We start from the raw sequence: 16,932 nt of genomic DNA on the forward strand, positions 1-16,932 counted from the left end.
ACACTGTACAAAAGTTAAAGGTTAAGCTAAAACGAATATTCTGTTCTGCGGCATACACAAATTATCATGTCCAAAATCTGAAATTTTTAAGAAAATCCGTAAGAAAATCTCTGAACGAATTATATTTGACAAATGCCAAGTGCTTGACTCAATCCCCACAACGTAGACTTTACCAGTTATGAATGAAGGCAAATGTACATGTCCTAGGACACGGGTCGGCAACCCGCGGCTCCGGAGCTGCATGCGGCTCTTTGAGCCGTCTCCTGCAGCTCCCAGCCGCCCAGTGCGCGCGCACCTCTTCAAACGGGCAGTGGTGCGCGCGCACCTCTCCAAATGGAGAGTGGCACCGCCCGTTTGGAGAGGTGTGCGTGCACCTCTCCGAATGGGCGGAGGTGCGCGCAGACCTCTCCAAACCGTTGGGAAAGCTGCCGCGGCCTGTTTGCACAGCTGCCACCTTCAGAGGAAGGCAGCAGCCTGCAAACGGGCCGCGGCAGCTTTCCCAACAAGCGGCGCCACTGCCCGCTCTGAGAGGTGCGCTCGCACCTCTCCGAACGAGCGGAGGTGCGCACGCACCTCTCCAAACCTTTGGAGAGGTGCGCGCGCACCTCCGCGCGAACGGGCAGCGGCGCCGCTCTTTCGGAAAGCTGCCGCAGCACGTTTGCAGGCTGCCAAAGGCGGCAGCTCTGCAAACAGGCCGCGGTAGCTTTTCCAACAAGCGGCGCCGCTGCCTGTTCCGAGAGGTGCGCGCGCACCTCTCGGAATGGGCAGTGGCGCCACTTGTTGGGAAAGCTGCCGGGACACACGCACGCGGCTCCCACTTTTTTTGTGTGTGATGGAACCGGTTCCCAGGTGCTCTTTTCCTTTTTCAGGTTGCCGACCCCTGTCCTAGGATAATGTTTCAAGATCCAATTTGTGTCAGTCTCTCACATTCTGATGAGAGAAAGTTCCCTGAAGATGGGTTCCAGCATGAGTCCAAAAGGTTAGAAGACTAAACCTCTGCTCCAGTTGACCAACCCAGATTGGATCCTTTCCAGTTGTGCCTGGATTAGCTGTAGTTACAATAGCCTTTTAAAAAAATATCCCGCCTAGAGAAAATATGTTTTGCAAAGGTATTTAGACAATGATTGGTTGCACAAGAAACAGAAGAAAGTACTTTCAATTAAGGTGGAAAACCTGCTGCATAAACATTACAATGCTTTAAGAAATATATGAATATTCACTCTGGTTCATTAAAACAAAAATAACACAACTCCATAGTTGGGCAATACTTGCTCGCAAGTAACAAACATTCCACAACTTCTCTGAGCTCTCACTACTCTTCAGCAGGCTAAAGATTCAAAACCCAAGGAAGAAAAAGATGTGTCACAACCATGAAGTTTGCTCTTTAGATTTATCTTGGAGAGGTGACATGGTATACAATTATTGGGGAGCAATATTTTGGTGCCTACGATTGAGAAGAGGGAGAGGAAGAGGGGAAAAAGAGAGAAAATGGATTTTATACCTCAGTATGTGTTTCAAATTACATAGCATTTACCAGCAAAATAGCAAGCATAATCCCCTCCCTTCCCATTTCTGAAAACTGAACAGTTCATTGTAATTCAGATTGGTCTCTTATGGGATGTACAGAGAGATTTCTGACTAGGATCAGACCTTTACTTTTTTTCTCCCAACCTTTCCTTTTTGTATCAGCTAGCCTGATGAAGAGTTACAAAGTCAAACGTTTGAACACTTTTATTTGCATTTTGCTTACCTCTAATAAAAGTACAAAATCCACCTCTTTTATAATTCTAATGCAATTAACTTTGCAGTAACCTGTAACAAAAATCCTCCCTTCGTCTATTTATCTATCTATCCATACATACATACATACATACATACATATATATAACAAAACAATGATATAAACTAAAGCCCAAAATAACTTGGAATAAAAACAGAAGCATTCTCTCACAGTCATAGAGACACAGATAATCTTCCATCATTTGCAAATAAAACAAAACATAAACAATTATTCTGGGATCACTGATCATTTTCCCATCCCACACAACGAAGAACATAAAGTCTGCTCAAAGCATCTATGTGATGATTTTCAAGAGGTACAGAGTCCAGACTTCTTCTTCCAAGTTCTTCATTCACACACACAAAAAAAACCCCTCTACAGATAGTCCTCGATTTACAACCACAATTGTAAATGTATGTTGTTAAGCAAGGAAGTTGTTAAGTGAGATTTGCTCCATTTTACAACCTTTTTGCCACAGTTGTTAAGCAAATCACTGAAGTTATTAAGTGAATCATGAGGTTATTAAGCAAATCTGACTTCCCCCTTTGACTTTGTCAGAAGCTAGCTGCGAAGGTTACAAATGGTGATCACACAACCTCAGGATAGTGCAACTGTCATAAATACATGCTAATTGTTAAGTGCCCAAATTTTCATCATGTGACTGTGGGGATGCTGCAACAGTCATTAGTGTGAAAACCAATCATGTCACTTTTTCAGTGCTGCTGTAACTCTGAATGATCACCAAACAAATGATTGTAAGTCATGGACTACCTGTATTCTTTCACTTTCCCTCAGTCTAATTTTGTGCTGTCTCTCTATTACCTCTGCCTTCCCATCACTCGTACCTAGTCAAAAGGTTAGCATCCAGTATTGTTTTGATTTGCTCCTTAACAAGAACTATAATTTAGCACTAACTACTCATGAGAAATTATAGTGCTGCTGGCTGGTGAATAATTTGCCAAGGAAGACCCGCTTAGCCATATAAAATAAATATCTACCTGCATATACTAGCACTAATCAGGGCGTGAAATTAAGCTTTTCATTCAGTACAAACTAAATGCTGCAAGGCGGCAATTTAATGGAAACAAATATTAAGGTCAACCCATTCTTCCTATTGCCTATAGTATAGATGCTAAAAAGGGCACGGAGCACTAATTCCACTTTTCTCAATCCAAGAAGCTAAATAGTTCAATGATGTGTTAGCAAATTCACCATTTGCTTTTTACTAATTGCATATATTTAATGAAGCAAATGAAATAAAAACCTCCAAAACATTGTTAACTTGATCCCTGTATTTCCTTTGTACTGTAGCTCAAACAGAATAAAATCCATTCGCAAACCTTAAAAGGAAGATACAAAACATTTATTTAACTTTTATATAAATGCTAAAAGAATGAGGAACCAATAAATGATTTGTAGAGCTTCAATGCACTGGAAAACATCCTTTCAGTTATGATGAAAGGAGCCAATTCTTGTACACAGCTGAAAAAGGTCCCTCCAAAACAGAATTCCCCAAATGTGCAAGAAAACAATTTTTATTATTATTATTATTATTATTAATTATTATTATTACTATTATTATTATTAATTAAATTTGTATACCGCCCTTCTCCCGAGGGAGTCAGGGCGGTGAACAGGGCACATATAAATAGAAAGTACAAAAATTAAAAAAGAATTAAATAATCGCCCAGATAAAACAATATACATTTTATAACAATTTATCTACATGGACATAAAGGTTTAGGTTTAGGTTTATTAAATTTTTATACCGCCCTTCTCCCGAAGGACTCAGGGCGGTGAACAGGGCATATCATAAAACTACAAAAATACAAAAGTTAAAAAAAGAATTAAATTATTGCCCACAGTAAAAACAATAGAAAATATATATAAATATTAAAACCCTAAGTAACTCCCCATCAGGCCAGGCCAGCTTGTTCAAATAAATGGGTCTTTAACCCACGCCGGAAGGAGCGGAGATCCGGTGCCATCCGGAGCTCAACCGGCAGCTGATTCCACAAAGCCAGAGCGCCCACAGAGAAGGCCCTCCCCCTGGGGGCCATCAGCCGACATTCTCTGACTGGAGGCACCCTGAGGAGGCCCCCTCTGTGGGAACGCACAGGGCGGAGGGGAGTCGACGCCGGCAGCAGGTGGTCCCCGAGGTATTCCGGACCCATGCCATGTAAGGACTTAAAAACCATCACTAAGACCTTGAACCTCACCCGGAAGACAACTGGTAACCAATGCAGCTCGCGGAGCAAAGGTGTAACATGAGAGTACCGGGAAACTCCCAAGACAACTCTCGCGGCCGCATTCTGTACCAGTTGGAGCCTCCGAGTGGTCTTCAAGGGAAGCCCCATGTAGAGAGCATTGCAATAGTCAAGACGAGAGGTCACGAGCGCATGAGTGACCGTACACAGGGCATCCCGGTCTAGATAGGGCCGCAACTGCCGCACCAGGCGAACCATGGATCTGTTTACACTGAGTTTCCAGCAAGTGTTACTGGAAATAACCAAGTAATATATAACATTTTCCCATTCTCAAAGCACTGTAATAAAATTGTAATGTTTACTTTAGCACCACTGTCATCACATATATTTACAACCTATTCTTTGCTAAAGTTTGCAGGAATAACCAAGAAGAAAACAAGTATGGTACTCCCATTAGAACTACAACTGAGGCTTTTTACTATTTTTACTTGTAATCTGAATAAAATATTTCAAAATATTTTTAATTGAGCAAACAAATGTTAATAGAACATACAGATGGTTAAGATGTATGCATATGGACTATTAAGACAACTTTGATCATTTATTAAGGCATGTTTGAGCAGATTAGGATTTTCTTGCAGCTTAAACTTGGCTCTTCGATCTGTTCGATCTGTTTGGTCCAGACTGTGGGGTTGTTAATTTAACTGGGTTTTAGATTTACTCTTGGGGCTGGAATTTAATTTAATTGTTTTGTTTTTAATTTTTTGTATTCATGGTTTTAACTGCCCTGTAAACCGCCCTGAGTCCTACGGGAATAGGGCGGTATACAAATCCAATAAAATAAATAAATAAAATAAAACCAGTCTGGTACTTTTAGCACTCACATGGACTATACACTGTCAAAGACAACAAATATCACTCATTCCTTTTCTCCAAAGCCCACTGTAACTTTCTATTCTAAGTAATGGAAAAGAAGAAATTCCACTCATATACATACAGCACACAAAACAAATAGAAAGGCTAGATGTAATTATTCTATTTTCTCAGCTTTGATGAGTAAAAAACTAGAAAGCATTTTTAAAAACAGTGGTATTTAACCACTGTAGACTTATCTATATATGTAGTCTCAATTTAGACTTTTAGACTCACTCAAGATGTCAAATAATCAACCTAGCTATAAATGCGCAACCACCACTATCAGATGTGGTTTAATAGCAGAACACTAAACCTGCACTACTCACAGAAATGGGTTAATTGTAACTTGCTTTGACCAGGGAATGCAATCTTAAAATAAGGACCATAGCACAGTACTCTCAAGACTGACAACACAAGAAAGACTCAATCTAAATTTATCCTCTTCCAAAACTCAAGATACCACATCTAGACAATCAGTGTGATACCTTCAGTATCTAATTAACAAAACAAAATGACGTTAGACTGCTAGATTCTTCAAGAAAGAGTTTCCACTTTCTAAAGGAAGTGAGAAAAAATAATTTAGGATGCTCCATAGGTTCATTAGCAAAACTGTCTCTAATAAAAAATATCAAAACAGAAAGTGATGAAGTCTGGTGAAATGGTAAAGGAGATAACCTCAGAAAGGTGCTAGTGAGGTTTTTTAATGTCTAGAAATTTTTTAAAAAATGTTGTTAATTTGATTATTTACAAACCTTCAATTCCAAATAAAAAAAATGTGAAACCAAGACGTATATGTCTTCCAATGAAATTACCCACAATTGTCTTTTTTAAAAAGGCATTCAAATATGATAAAACTAAGACAAAAGAAACCTAATAATGAATTGCAAAGGCATTTTTAATTAGACATCTAAACAAATGTAGTTTAGCTGTGTGCACTGCTAATTACATGAAACCTGAAGTAGCTGCTGGCCCATTCAAGAAAACAGATGTTGAGTCAACCGAACTTTGATATCTTTCTTAAATACCTTTGAAAACAAGGATCAGAAAATATGAACTCTTATAAAAAAGGCTTTATTGTATTTTTATAGCATATTACATACCTTGTAAGAATCAGTTTGTTTGCATGAATGTCATTTTTATTTCCTGTCCTTCCCTTTTTCCTGGCTATTTACAAGCTTTGTAAGAAATGGTTCTTTAATTAAGTCTAAGCATAGTTTTATATAAATGGATTCCTGGAATTAAAAACATTCAGACTTAAGAAATGATTGTTACAGAGACTGTAAGAGGCCATAAAAAAGAATGCCACTTTAAACAAAGATTTCTCATTTTAATTAAAAAGATAATCATCACAACATTCCTACATTTAGCAAAACCATTTGAAGCTACTTTGGAAGAAAAAGAAATTCATTTTTGATGCAGTCACACATAGAAAACTATAGGACTTTATTTACTCAAAATTCCAGCTATTCCACTGTGCTTTTAAGAATCATGCATGAAATTTGAAAATTTACTCAAATGTACTGGACATTAATCTTATCCATACTATCCTTATAAATTTGGATGCAACCTGTGTCAAAACAAGTTTAAGGAATTGTTCTAAGCTTTATGGATTTCTTAAATACTTCATAATAAAATATTGATTAGATTTACAATGTACATACTGAGCACACTTGTTCAGAAATAATAAGCATCCATCTTTAAAAAATACAATTAAGAAAATAGTATGGCTATAATCCTTACGTAATGAAAGTTGCATCCACTATAATTATTACAGCTGCATAATCCTTCAAAAATGTGCTCAAAGATGTTCAGGAACAGATAAGAAGCACCTCTAATTGAATAATGAAAAATAATGGGAACTTTTTTTCCAGGTTTGCAGAACTCTTTCAGATGTTCCTGGCTTTCTCTGTATGCATGTATATGAAAAATGCAAGCTAAAGGAAACATAAAATGAATGTTTAGATTGATGTAAAAACCCCATTCCTATCACTTTTTCAACATTGTTAAAAGGAGGAATTTGGATAAAGACCAAATGTGTAGGGAGGGCATTACACATAATAATGGAACCAACACCACACCGGAAGTGGTGCCATCGAAAATCCCGCCAAATGTGAAAATGCCAAAGGAGTATTGCTAGTGAAGTTCAGGGAGTGTGTTTCGATCATCAATTCAGAAGTCTACTGTGAAACATTACCAAAACTCAGACGAGCCATCCATAACAAGCATCAGGGCATGCCGACATCCGGTGTGGTGTTGGTTCACGAAAGTGCTCACCCACACACTGCTAGATGCACCCAAGAACGTTTGAAGCAGTTCCTTTAGGATGTTTTTGATCACTCCCTCTATAGCCCTGATTTGGTGCTGAGCGACTACTACTAAGGAATTTCAAAACTTGTAAGACGTTATGACAAGCACCTCAATTTGAATGGCGATTATGTCGAAAAGTAATGTAATGCTGTAGTTTTCTAATGTGTTAAATAAAAGTTCTGTATCTGCGAGTGTCTGTCATTGATAACCAAATGGAGGTTTATTTCGGAATAACCCTGATAGAATAGTGAGCTACACTTACCCCTTTTATTTTCTGAGACTGCCTCCATAAAATGTGAAGCCTAGAAACAGACTATGCTTGAAACCCCATATTAACTTCCTATGATTGGTAAAGATGATGGAACTTGATGATTAACTCAACTTCTTTGAAAAAAGACTATATAGTACTTTTAGTGCTGACTAGAAGCCCTTTATAAACTTTTTGCATACAGCAGAAAAAAATGATTTACAATTTATGATTTATAGTTTATAGTTTATAGTTTATTTGATTTATATACCGCCCTTCTCCTTGGTAGGGACTCAGGGCGGTTCACAGGGCATATATAAAAAGAAAGACAATACAAAAATTAAAAAAGGATTAAACCCATGCCCATGATATTAAGACAGGATTATAGAAAGAAGAAAGGTATGCTGGAATAATAGAGATGGAAACTTTTTTATTTTTTCACTTGCTTATATTTTCCTCTACTTTTTTGTTGTACTTTTAGCTTTCACTTTCATTTTTTTCTTACATCAGTTTGCATTTAATTTTATATAAACCCCCCCACACACACACATTCTATATTACCTTCCAATTGTTTAATTATTAAAAGAATTTTAAACCATTCTGGGTGTATCAATTTACTAAATATACCTCCATACCAATTGCAAGGACTAATCTAAAGAAATGCTAACTTCTACAGAATAGGAGTATGCTTGAGGTAAAACTGAACTTTGATTACACTTAGGGCACACTGACCAAAATGTGCCCAAACTAAAAGGTATAATCTTATAGCCAGTAGAAATGCTGTCTATGATATAGATACAAGGAACCATATCCACACTTTATTTTTCCTTTTCAATACACAGTAATGTTGCTCATCATGAAAGGGAAAAATGTGATCAGTATATTATATAGTAAACATGTATGGCCACAACCAGCAAAGGGAGTGGTTAGAATTAAAACAGCCATGTTCTGCATGCTTTCTGTTTTTGAGATAACAAAAACAAAGTGCAAAAAACAAAAATTGACAAGAGTTAGATTTACTATCTCTTAATCAGGCAGAAAAATAAGTAACAAAAAAAGTCAGTGAAAAGCAACTTTAATAAATTTTAACCTCAATTCAAAAGGGAACCCTCCAAATTTCCAACCCTGGTCTGCAGTATAAAAGCTTCCTATGGATATACAAACATACATATTTTTTAAAGTTCTATGGTAAAAAAAGAGAAATCTGAACTAGAAACGATAGGAAAAAAAATGAGAAATATCTATGTAATTGATAGTAAAGGTCATTTCTGAAGCCAATTGCATATAATAAGCCGAGTGATCATTCTTTTGCTTGTTGAACAGTTTATCCACCAAAAATAGGCATGAAAGATTCATAAACCAATTCCTGCCCACGGAAAGATAAAAACCCTGCCGGAGAAGCTCCTTACCTATCATCAGCACTAAAGACATTTTCGAGACAAGCCATATACTGTAATTGCAGCTGTCTAAAAATCTAACAAATAATATATAACTTACAGTAATATGAATGAAATACAAGTTTTCAATAATGATGTCCTTGAGGGTATTAGTATTCAAGGAAGTAACATCATAAACTAATCCATGAAGGTCACCTAAAATATTTGTTTCCAAATAAGTTGTGTAATTGGGAAGGTCCTCAAAATCTTTGAAGAGCAATGATAAGGAGCAGTATTAATGCTCAGGATTGATGCCAAACAACAACAACAACAAATAATAATAATAATAATAATAATAATAATAATAATAATAATAATAATAATAATAATAATAGCAGCAGCTGGAAGGTACTTTGCAAAATACATCAAGAAACTGCAGCTTCCTGCAATAACTCCAGCAAAGCTACAAAAAACTGCGCTACTCGGAACATCTTACATTTTAAAGAGATAATAATAATAATAATAATAATAATAATAATAATAATAATAATAATAGTAGTAGTAGTAGTAGTAGTAGTAATACTAATAATAAAAAAGCTGGAAATCCTATACCATTTCAGACAGATGGCTGTCCAATCTCTTCTTAAAAACTTCCAGTGTTGGAGCATTCACAGCTTCTGGAGACAGGTTGTTCCACTGGTTAATTATTCTGTCAGGAAGTTTCTCCTTAGTTCTAGGTTGCTTCTCTCTTTGGTTAGTTTCCATCCATTGCTTCTTGTCCTGCCTTCAGGTACTTTAGAGAACAGCTTAACTCCCTCTTCTTTGTGGCAACCCCTGAGATATTGGAATATCATGTCACCCTTAGTCCTTCTTTTCATTAAACTAGACCAGGGGTAAGCAACCTTGGCTCTTTTATGACCCGTAGACTTCAACTCCCAGAATTCCTGAGCCAGCATGGCTCAGCATGGAAACCTCTCTTTCCCCTCAGCATGGCTGGCTCAAGAATTCTGGGAGTTGAAGTCCACGAGTCATAAAAGAGCCAAGGTTGCCTACCCCTGAACTAGACATACCCAATTTCAGCAACCATTCCTTATATGTTTTAGCCTCCAGTTTCCTAATCGTCTTTGTTGCTCTTCTCTGTACTCTTTCTAGAGTATCAACATCTTTTTTACATCATTGTGACCAAAATTGGATGCAGTATTCCAAGTATGGCCTTACCAAGGCATTGTAGTGATATTAACACTTCACGTGATCTTGATTCTATCCCTCTGTTAATGCACCTAGCACAGTGTTGGCTATTTTGGCAGCTGCAGCACACTGCTGGCTCATATTTAAGTGATTGTCCACTAGGACTCCAAGATCCCTCTCACAGCTGCTAATATTGAGCAAGGTACCACCTATACTATACCTGTACGTTTGGTTTTTTCTTGTCTAAATGTAGAAGTTAATGAACGGGCTCCTTGAAAATAATTCAGTATGAAGGAGATGGGATAACGACTTTGTCCAGGGCAACATCTTTTAGGTTTAGGTTTAGGTTTTATTTGATTTGTATACCGCCCTTCTCCCTAGGGACTCAGGGCGGTTCACAGGGCATATATAAATAACGATACAAAAGTTAAAAGAAGATTAAACCAGTGCCCAGTTAAAAAACAATAATACAATACTAAAAACAACAATTTAAAAACCCATAATCCCCCATCAGGCCAGACCAGCTAATTCAAATAAGTGGGTCTTCAGGCCGCGACGGAAGGTTCGGAGGTCTGATGTCATCCGGAGCTCCACCGGCAGTTGGTTCCATAATGCCGGAGCGCCCACAGAGAAGGCCCTCCCCCTGGGGGCCACCAGTCGGCATTCCCTGACCGGAGGCACCCTGAGGAGGCCCTCTCTGTGGGAGTGCACAGGGCGGAGGGGAGTTGACGCCGGCAGCAGGTGGTCCCTGAGGTTTTACATTTACGTTTACGTTTTATTTAATTTATATACCGCCCTTCTCCCTGGGGACTCAGGGCGGTTCACAGGGCATATAAATAAAAATACAATACTATACAAAAGTTAAAACCCAGGTATGTCGAAAGTCCAAAGGGAGAGGGGAGAGGATAGGTAGGCAGATGGTAAAAAGTGTGATACACGATGCAGGAGCCCCATGTCGTCCTTGCTCCGGTAAGATGACTCCCGGTCGTCTTCTTCGCCAGCCAAGCGGTCCGAAGACGCCGTCGCCATAAGAGGCGGCCTGAAGCAAGAGAATAGGTCCACCATCGTCGCCAAGGTGAGTAATAATAGTCACCCTCTCCACCGCCAAAACGGCCCGAGGGCGACACCACCACCAAAGCGGACCAAGGCGGCTTGGGGCCACATGGAAGTCCCGCCGCCGGCGAAAAGATCAAAAGCCCAAAGGCACCAGAGTCAGCAGCCGGCCCCCGCGAACGGGGCGACAGTCTCAGAACGCCGGCACAAACAAAAATGGCCCTAAAGCCAGCTGATGAATCCCCGAGCGTCCGGAGCATATCATCGTCCCTGTCACCACCAAAGCCGGGCCGCCGCCGCCATCGTCACCACCGCCGAGCGCGGCCCAAAAAAAAGGTAACCCGGACCCGGACCCAGACCCATACCAAAAATTCCAAAACCCAATTCATGTTAAGTTACAGAAAATACAAACTATCTACAATATTTTCTTTACATTTGCATTGGCTCTGAAAATCTTTTCAAGTTATTTCATAGCTTTTATTGCCCTATGCTAAATATAGATTTTATTGTAGAAAAGCTGGAACTGCCCAGGCTGCATCCTCAGAATATCCTTTACTTACAATCTATTATTATTTAGTATTTTATGTTTAATTATACCCTAATTAAAACAGGTATATATAGAATATGTATACTTAATAGTAACTATTCAAGAAACTATTTGCTTACAAATAGTCCAAACTGAAAGGATTTAATATTGTATTATTGTTAATGCACTATTTTTATTATTGCTTGTGGCGCTCATATATTATATACAATCTGCAAGATCAAGGAACCAGAAAAAAACAGGGTAGCTCTCTTGACCAACAACCCATATGCTTACATAACATACCTGGAATCAAAAGAAAAGTACTTAATTTATCACTGCAAAGTAATAGGAATTCTCTACTGAAAAATATTTTGATGCAACTCAAATCAATCCGCAATACAAATACCTGACAAAAAAAGCCAGCAGTTATGTTTCTTTTGAAGACATAACAGCAAGGATGGTTGGCTATCTTTTATCTAAGTCTGTTCAAGAATAGTTTTGTACCTTTCTTTTAGCTTTCTTACTTTCTCCTTCCCAATTCTGAATGAAAGTTTTCTTCATGAATGGAATATTCATCACATCTGTCCTCTTCTCAGAGGAAGATATTATGAGTTTGCAGTTGAGAGAGAAGTCGAAATGATCTATACACAAGATATGCATCCACACACATGCAAAAAAAAAATCAACTACCAGTTTCTAGAATGCAAGGGAACCTCTGTGAAAATGCCCAGAAGCAGCATAGAGAATGAGGGATAGGAGGAAAACTCGAGTCCCTACTGGCTGACTGAAGATGCTTGTGGGTTTACTGCTGTCTCCATCTGCTCTTTTCCACATTCCTGATTATAGTATCCCAAGCAATATGGGGAAATATTGGGGGGGGGAGAACGGGGACACGCACTGTATAATTAGGCAAAGTAGTCAAAGTGATTTGCTGTCCCTCCAGAGGAAAACATTTCTTCCCCAATAATCACAAATACCAGTAACCTGGAAAGGGAGGAATATAGTGTTGGTCAGAAGATCCCCACTCACCAGCCTGTGTTCATAGCCATCCAACAGGGGCAAAATTATTCCATCAAAGTAAGGAACAATTCACACCCCCATTTAAACAAGAGCATCAGAATACAGTACAAGAGGTGGAAAAGACAAAGTTCATGCTTGCAGCTACTACTTGGAAAGTTTTTCAAAGGAAAAACTAAATCTTAGAATGTTCTTTCAGCTCATATTTGCTAATCTTGCCTTTCAGTTAAGCAATTTGTTGATTGCTTTCCTGGAGGCTGAATGATTAGTACTTTTACTAATAATGAATAACAGAATCAGAAAACAAGAAATACCCTAAATCTTTAAATCCAATGCCATAAATTGCTGAAGACTTGTCAGGAAAAGTTCCCAAGCAAAACCATAATGGTAATACAGGGTTTAACAGAGATTGATTTAACCTGGTGCTCTTCCAAGGACTAAAAGAGGAAAGGGTAGAGTAGCTGCTTGTTAAATGATTTTAACTGTTTGGTAAATTAACTTTTGATTAGTATTATGCTGATCAAGTATAGCCAATACAGATAATGATACTAATTATGGAATCTGCAATCTTCCAAAAGATTCTAGCTTTACTTTAAATTACAAAAAATTATTTGGAGGTCCTTCTTTCTACAGAAAAAGCCATTTTTCAATGTGCTTTATGAAGATAAACACAGACAAGTATTTTTAAAAATACACCAAATCTATAAGGTAAATGGTATTCCAAAAAAGAAAGTAGATCAGGAATGTTTCTTATGAAAGGCAGAAGTATGTAATATCTTTTCCCTCAATAGTATATTTGTCCAGATGATATATAAAATAGCCACAGGTGTGAGAAAACATAAATCATATATTCATATTAACACAAATATATCACAATAAAGGCAGTATATCCTAGACTACCAAACTCATATGATGCCCTTTCAATATATGATCACATGAAGTATTAATACCACTTTACAATGCCTTGATAAAGCCACACTTGGAACACTGTATCCAGTTTTGGTCACCACGATGCAAAAAAGATGTTGAAACTCTAGAAAGAGTACAGAGAAGAGCAACAAAGATGATTAGGGAACTGGAGGCTAAAACATATAGGGAACGGTTGCTGGAATTGGGTATGTATAGTTTAATGAAAAGAAGGCCTAAGGGTGACATGATAGTACAGGGGTGTCAAACTCAATTTCATTGAGGGCCGCATCAGCATTGTGGTTGCCCTCAAGGGGCCGGGTGGGTATGGCCAGGGTGGGCGTGGCCTACTGGGTGGGCGTGGCTAGAGTGTGTATGGCCTACTGGGTGGGCGTGGCCAGCTCTACATCGTTCGCATCAAGGGTGCCTATAGGGGCCTGGGCAGGAGTGGGACAGATCTGAGGGTCTCTGGCAGAAAGAGGGTCTCTGCGCCAGGGCCAAGGCAGTGGGGGCCGTTTCCTCACTGTTTCCAGGATGGCTTCGTGGGCCACATGAAACCACTTCGCGGGCCAGATCCGGCCCCCAGGCCTTGTGTTTGACATGTCTGTGATAGTAGTATTCCAATATCTCAGGGGTTACCACAAAGAAGAGGGAGTCAAGCTATTCTCTAAAGCACCTGAAGGCAGGACAAGAAGCAATGGATGAAAACTAACCAAAGAGAGAAGCAACCTAGAACTAAGGATAAATTTCCTGACAGAACAATTAATCAGTGGAACAATCCGCCTCCAGACGCTATGAATGCTCCAACACTGGAAGTTTTTAAGAAGAGCTTGGACAGACATTTGTCCAAAATGGTATAGGGTTTCCTGCCTGAGCAGGGGGTTGGACTAGATGACCTCCAAGGTCCCTTCCAACTTTATTATTTACAGATTATACTCAAACATGAGTAACAAAATGCAATTTGGTTAGAATCTATTATTTGCTTCTTCAAAGGTATTATTAACTGGACTAGGCAGCAGAATACAGAATACATATACCCTAGCAATCACACCCTACAGCTACAAAATAGCTTAACATACTGTAAATTCATTCAGCTACTACACTTTTTGAAATTGAGGCTTATCTCTCCCCCTCTTTTCAATATGAGAACATACACGTTCTTCCAATGTCTGCAGGGATCAGCTTTCTGACTGTACACACTGCCCACCATAATTCCACTGCCTTACAGTTTGTTTCTACCAAATTTTGAGAGATCAGCTTTAAATTGTACAATATGAAAACTAGGAAACATGCAACACCTGCAAACTTTATAGGAAAAATACATGTCACTAGCTATGTTGATAAGCTCCCAAGAAATTTTAAAAATGTCTATTGCTTTGCCATACAAATATACATAACTGCTTTGATGGGGCAGACAGGCCATTGAATTTACAATCAATCTTTACATTTTTATCTTTTCCCCATTAATGAACACTATTGGGGGGTCAATAAATTCAGGGAGTCTTATATTTCAGGCAGATGGACTACTGATAAGCATTTTGGTTTGGGTGGGTTACCTTTCTCTGAACTCAGCAATTGGCTGTACCAATGGAGATACTGGATATAGTGGTTATTGGATAAATTTATTTGTATCCCTTTACTATTTTTACAAATTACTCAAGGCAGTGAACATATCCAACACACCTTCCTTCTCCTATTTTTTGCACAACTTTGTGAGCTGAGTCGGATTGTAAGAGAGTGACTGGTCCAAAGGAGAAGCCTGGGAAATGCAGACTTCTTGGCATATCAATGAAAGCAGGATGAAAGCCTTTAGGGCAACAGGGAAGAAAAGTGGATCAGATATAGTCTATATTGCTTTAGAGACAATTTCTATTCAGAGATGATTCTATTTACAACACATGACAAGACTGGAGGTGGATCATATGGTTTCAGGGGAATGGGAGTGGAAATGTTGTAGTTTCTGCATAAACTCACCAATTTGTGTGTACCTAGAGAGAAGAATATCCTCATAGCTTTTGCTGTCAGATGACACCAAGATGAAATAAGGAAAGGCAACAAAAATGCTCATCATAGAAAATATACATCAGAGTAGAGATTATATTCCTTGGTTTCATTTAGCAACCACATATCTAGCCTTAAAAAAACCTCTTACAAATAGAACCTTTTTCCAATGCAATACAACTAATCCAAAATTCTATCATTCAATATTTATAACAGAACTCAGTATTTTACTGATTTTAAAAAACCTCCATATCATGGTCTACTTTGTAAATTGCAAACCGCGTTGACCCCCAAAGAGTACCTAAATTCTTCTATACTTTAGTTAGGCTTGCTAACCACCTTTTTAAAAAGACATATTTGTACCAGCTTCTTACCCCGTATTGTTCAGGTGCTAATCTACGTCAAGCCCCTCAAAAAATAACAAGTATTTTCATTTTTCCTAAATCCCATCACATCTTCCAACGTGTACTCCCAGCCTCGCAATGTTCTGATCCAAAAAACTTGGCCTTCTGGGCTTCCTTCATTATAAAACCCAGGCCTTCGGTCCAGATTTCTATAAAATCCATTAAAAAAAACTAAACAGAAACAAAGCCCAAATCAGGGAACTTCTTTCCATATCAAACCCGCTACAACCGAGGATTATCAATGGAAAAGGGGGGGGGGAACCCGAAGGGGAAACCTATGACTTGCTTTCTTTATTTTCTCACTACGCCGTAAGAATCTCAATATGTCTTCCCCCTCCCCCGGAGTACCTAAACGTATTTAAAAGATAACTGTTGCACTTATGAGAAGTTAACCTATATAAATCTCTCCTTCTCCATAATAAATCCCCATCCTTCTCGGTTTCCTACTACCATTACCAGCAACAACCATCGCCAACCCCCTTCTCCTTTCAATACCCTTCCCACTCTTTTCCTTCTTACCATGAATTTCAGAGCTTTCTCTTGTACCACAGCCTTGGCGGGGTCCATAGCCTCGCCAATTCGCCTCTGGTACGCCTGCCGTTCCTCCGCCAGTTCCGGGCCTCTGCCGGCCTTGGGCCTACGCCGCCCCTCCCCCAAGTCTCTCTCTTTCTCACTTAGTGCAAGGCCGTAGCCAGCGCTGTTAAGAGAGAAGGCTCCGTTGTTCTCCGGCTCATGTAAACGGGAAATGTAGTCCCCGGGAGCTCCTGAGAAGCAGCCAAGAGTATCCAAAACACTACACTTCCCAACAATCCCTGCGTGAGAGAAAAATGCTGCACTAATCACCTCTTATGGAGCGCAAAAGTGGGGGCTCGTAGAAGTGGCTGTGCTGTCGGCTGAGTACAGTAGCTGAATTAGGTAAAGGAGGAGGAGAAGATTTCACGTTTAATCTTCCTATCCCGAGAGAGAAAAGCTGATGAAAACTGAAGTTTTTTTTAACGAGCCTCT

At 39.1% G+C, this 16,932-nt stretch overlaps 1 protein-coding gene across 6 annotated transcripts in view; it reads right to left on the bottom strand.

Annotated features, from left to right (window-relative positions):
• BTRC (beta-transducin repeat containing E3 ubiquitin protein ligase) overlaps positions 1 to 16,649 on the bottom strand; it is a 178,696-nt gene extending 162,047 nt beyond the window's left edge. For 3 of the 6 annotated variants that reach the window (XM_083364360.1, XM_083364359.1, XM_083364357.1), the window contains exon 1: positions 16,447 to 16,649. In XM_083364360.1, coding sequence (XP_083220486.1) covers positions 16,447 to 16,494 — 48 coding nt within the window. In that variant the 5' untranslated portion in view covers positions 16,495 to 16,649. The remainder of the gene's footprint in view (positions 1 to 16,446) is intronic. The other 3 variants (XM_083364362.1, XM_083364361.1, XM_083364358.1) reach the window with 2 other exon arrangements.
• Positions 16,650 to 16,932: the final 283 nt, after the last annotated feature.

The sequence above is a fragment of the Vipera ursinii genome (assembly GCF_947247035.1).
Source record: "Vipera ursinii genome assembly, chromosome: 5".
Taxonomy (NCBI): Eukaryota; Metazoa; Chordata; class Lepidosauria; order Squamata; family Viperidae; genus Vipera; species Vipera ursinii.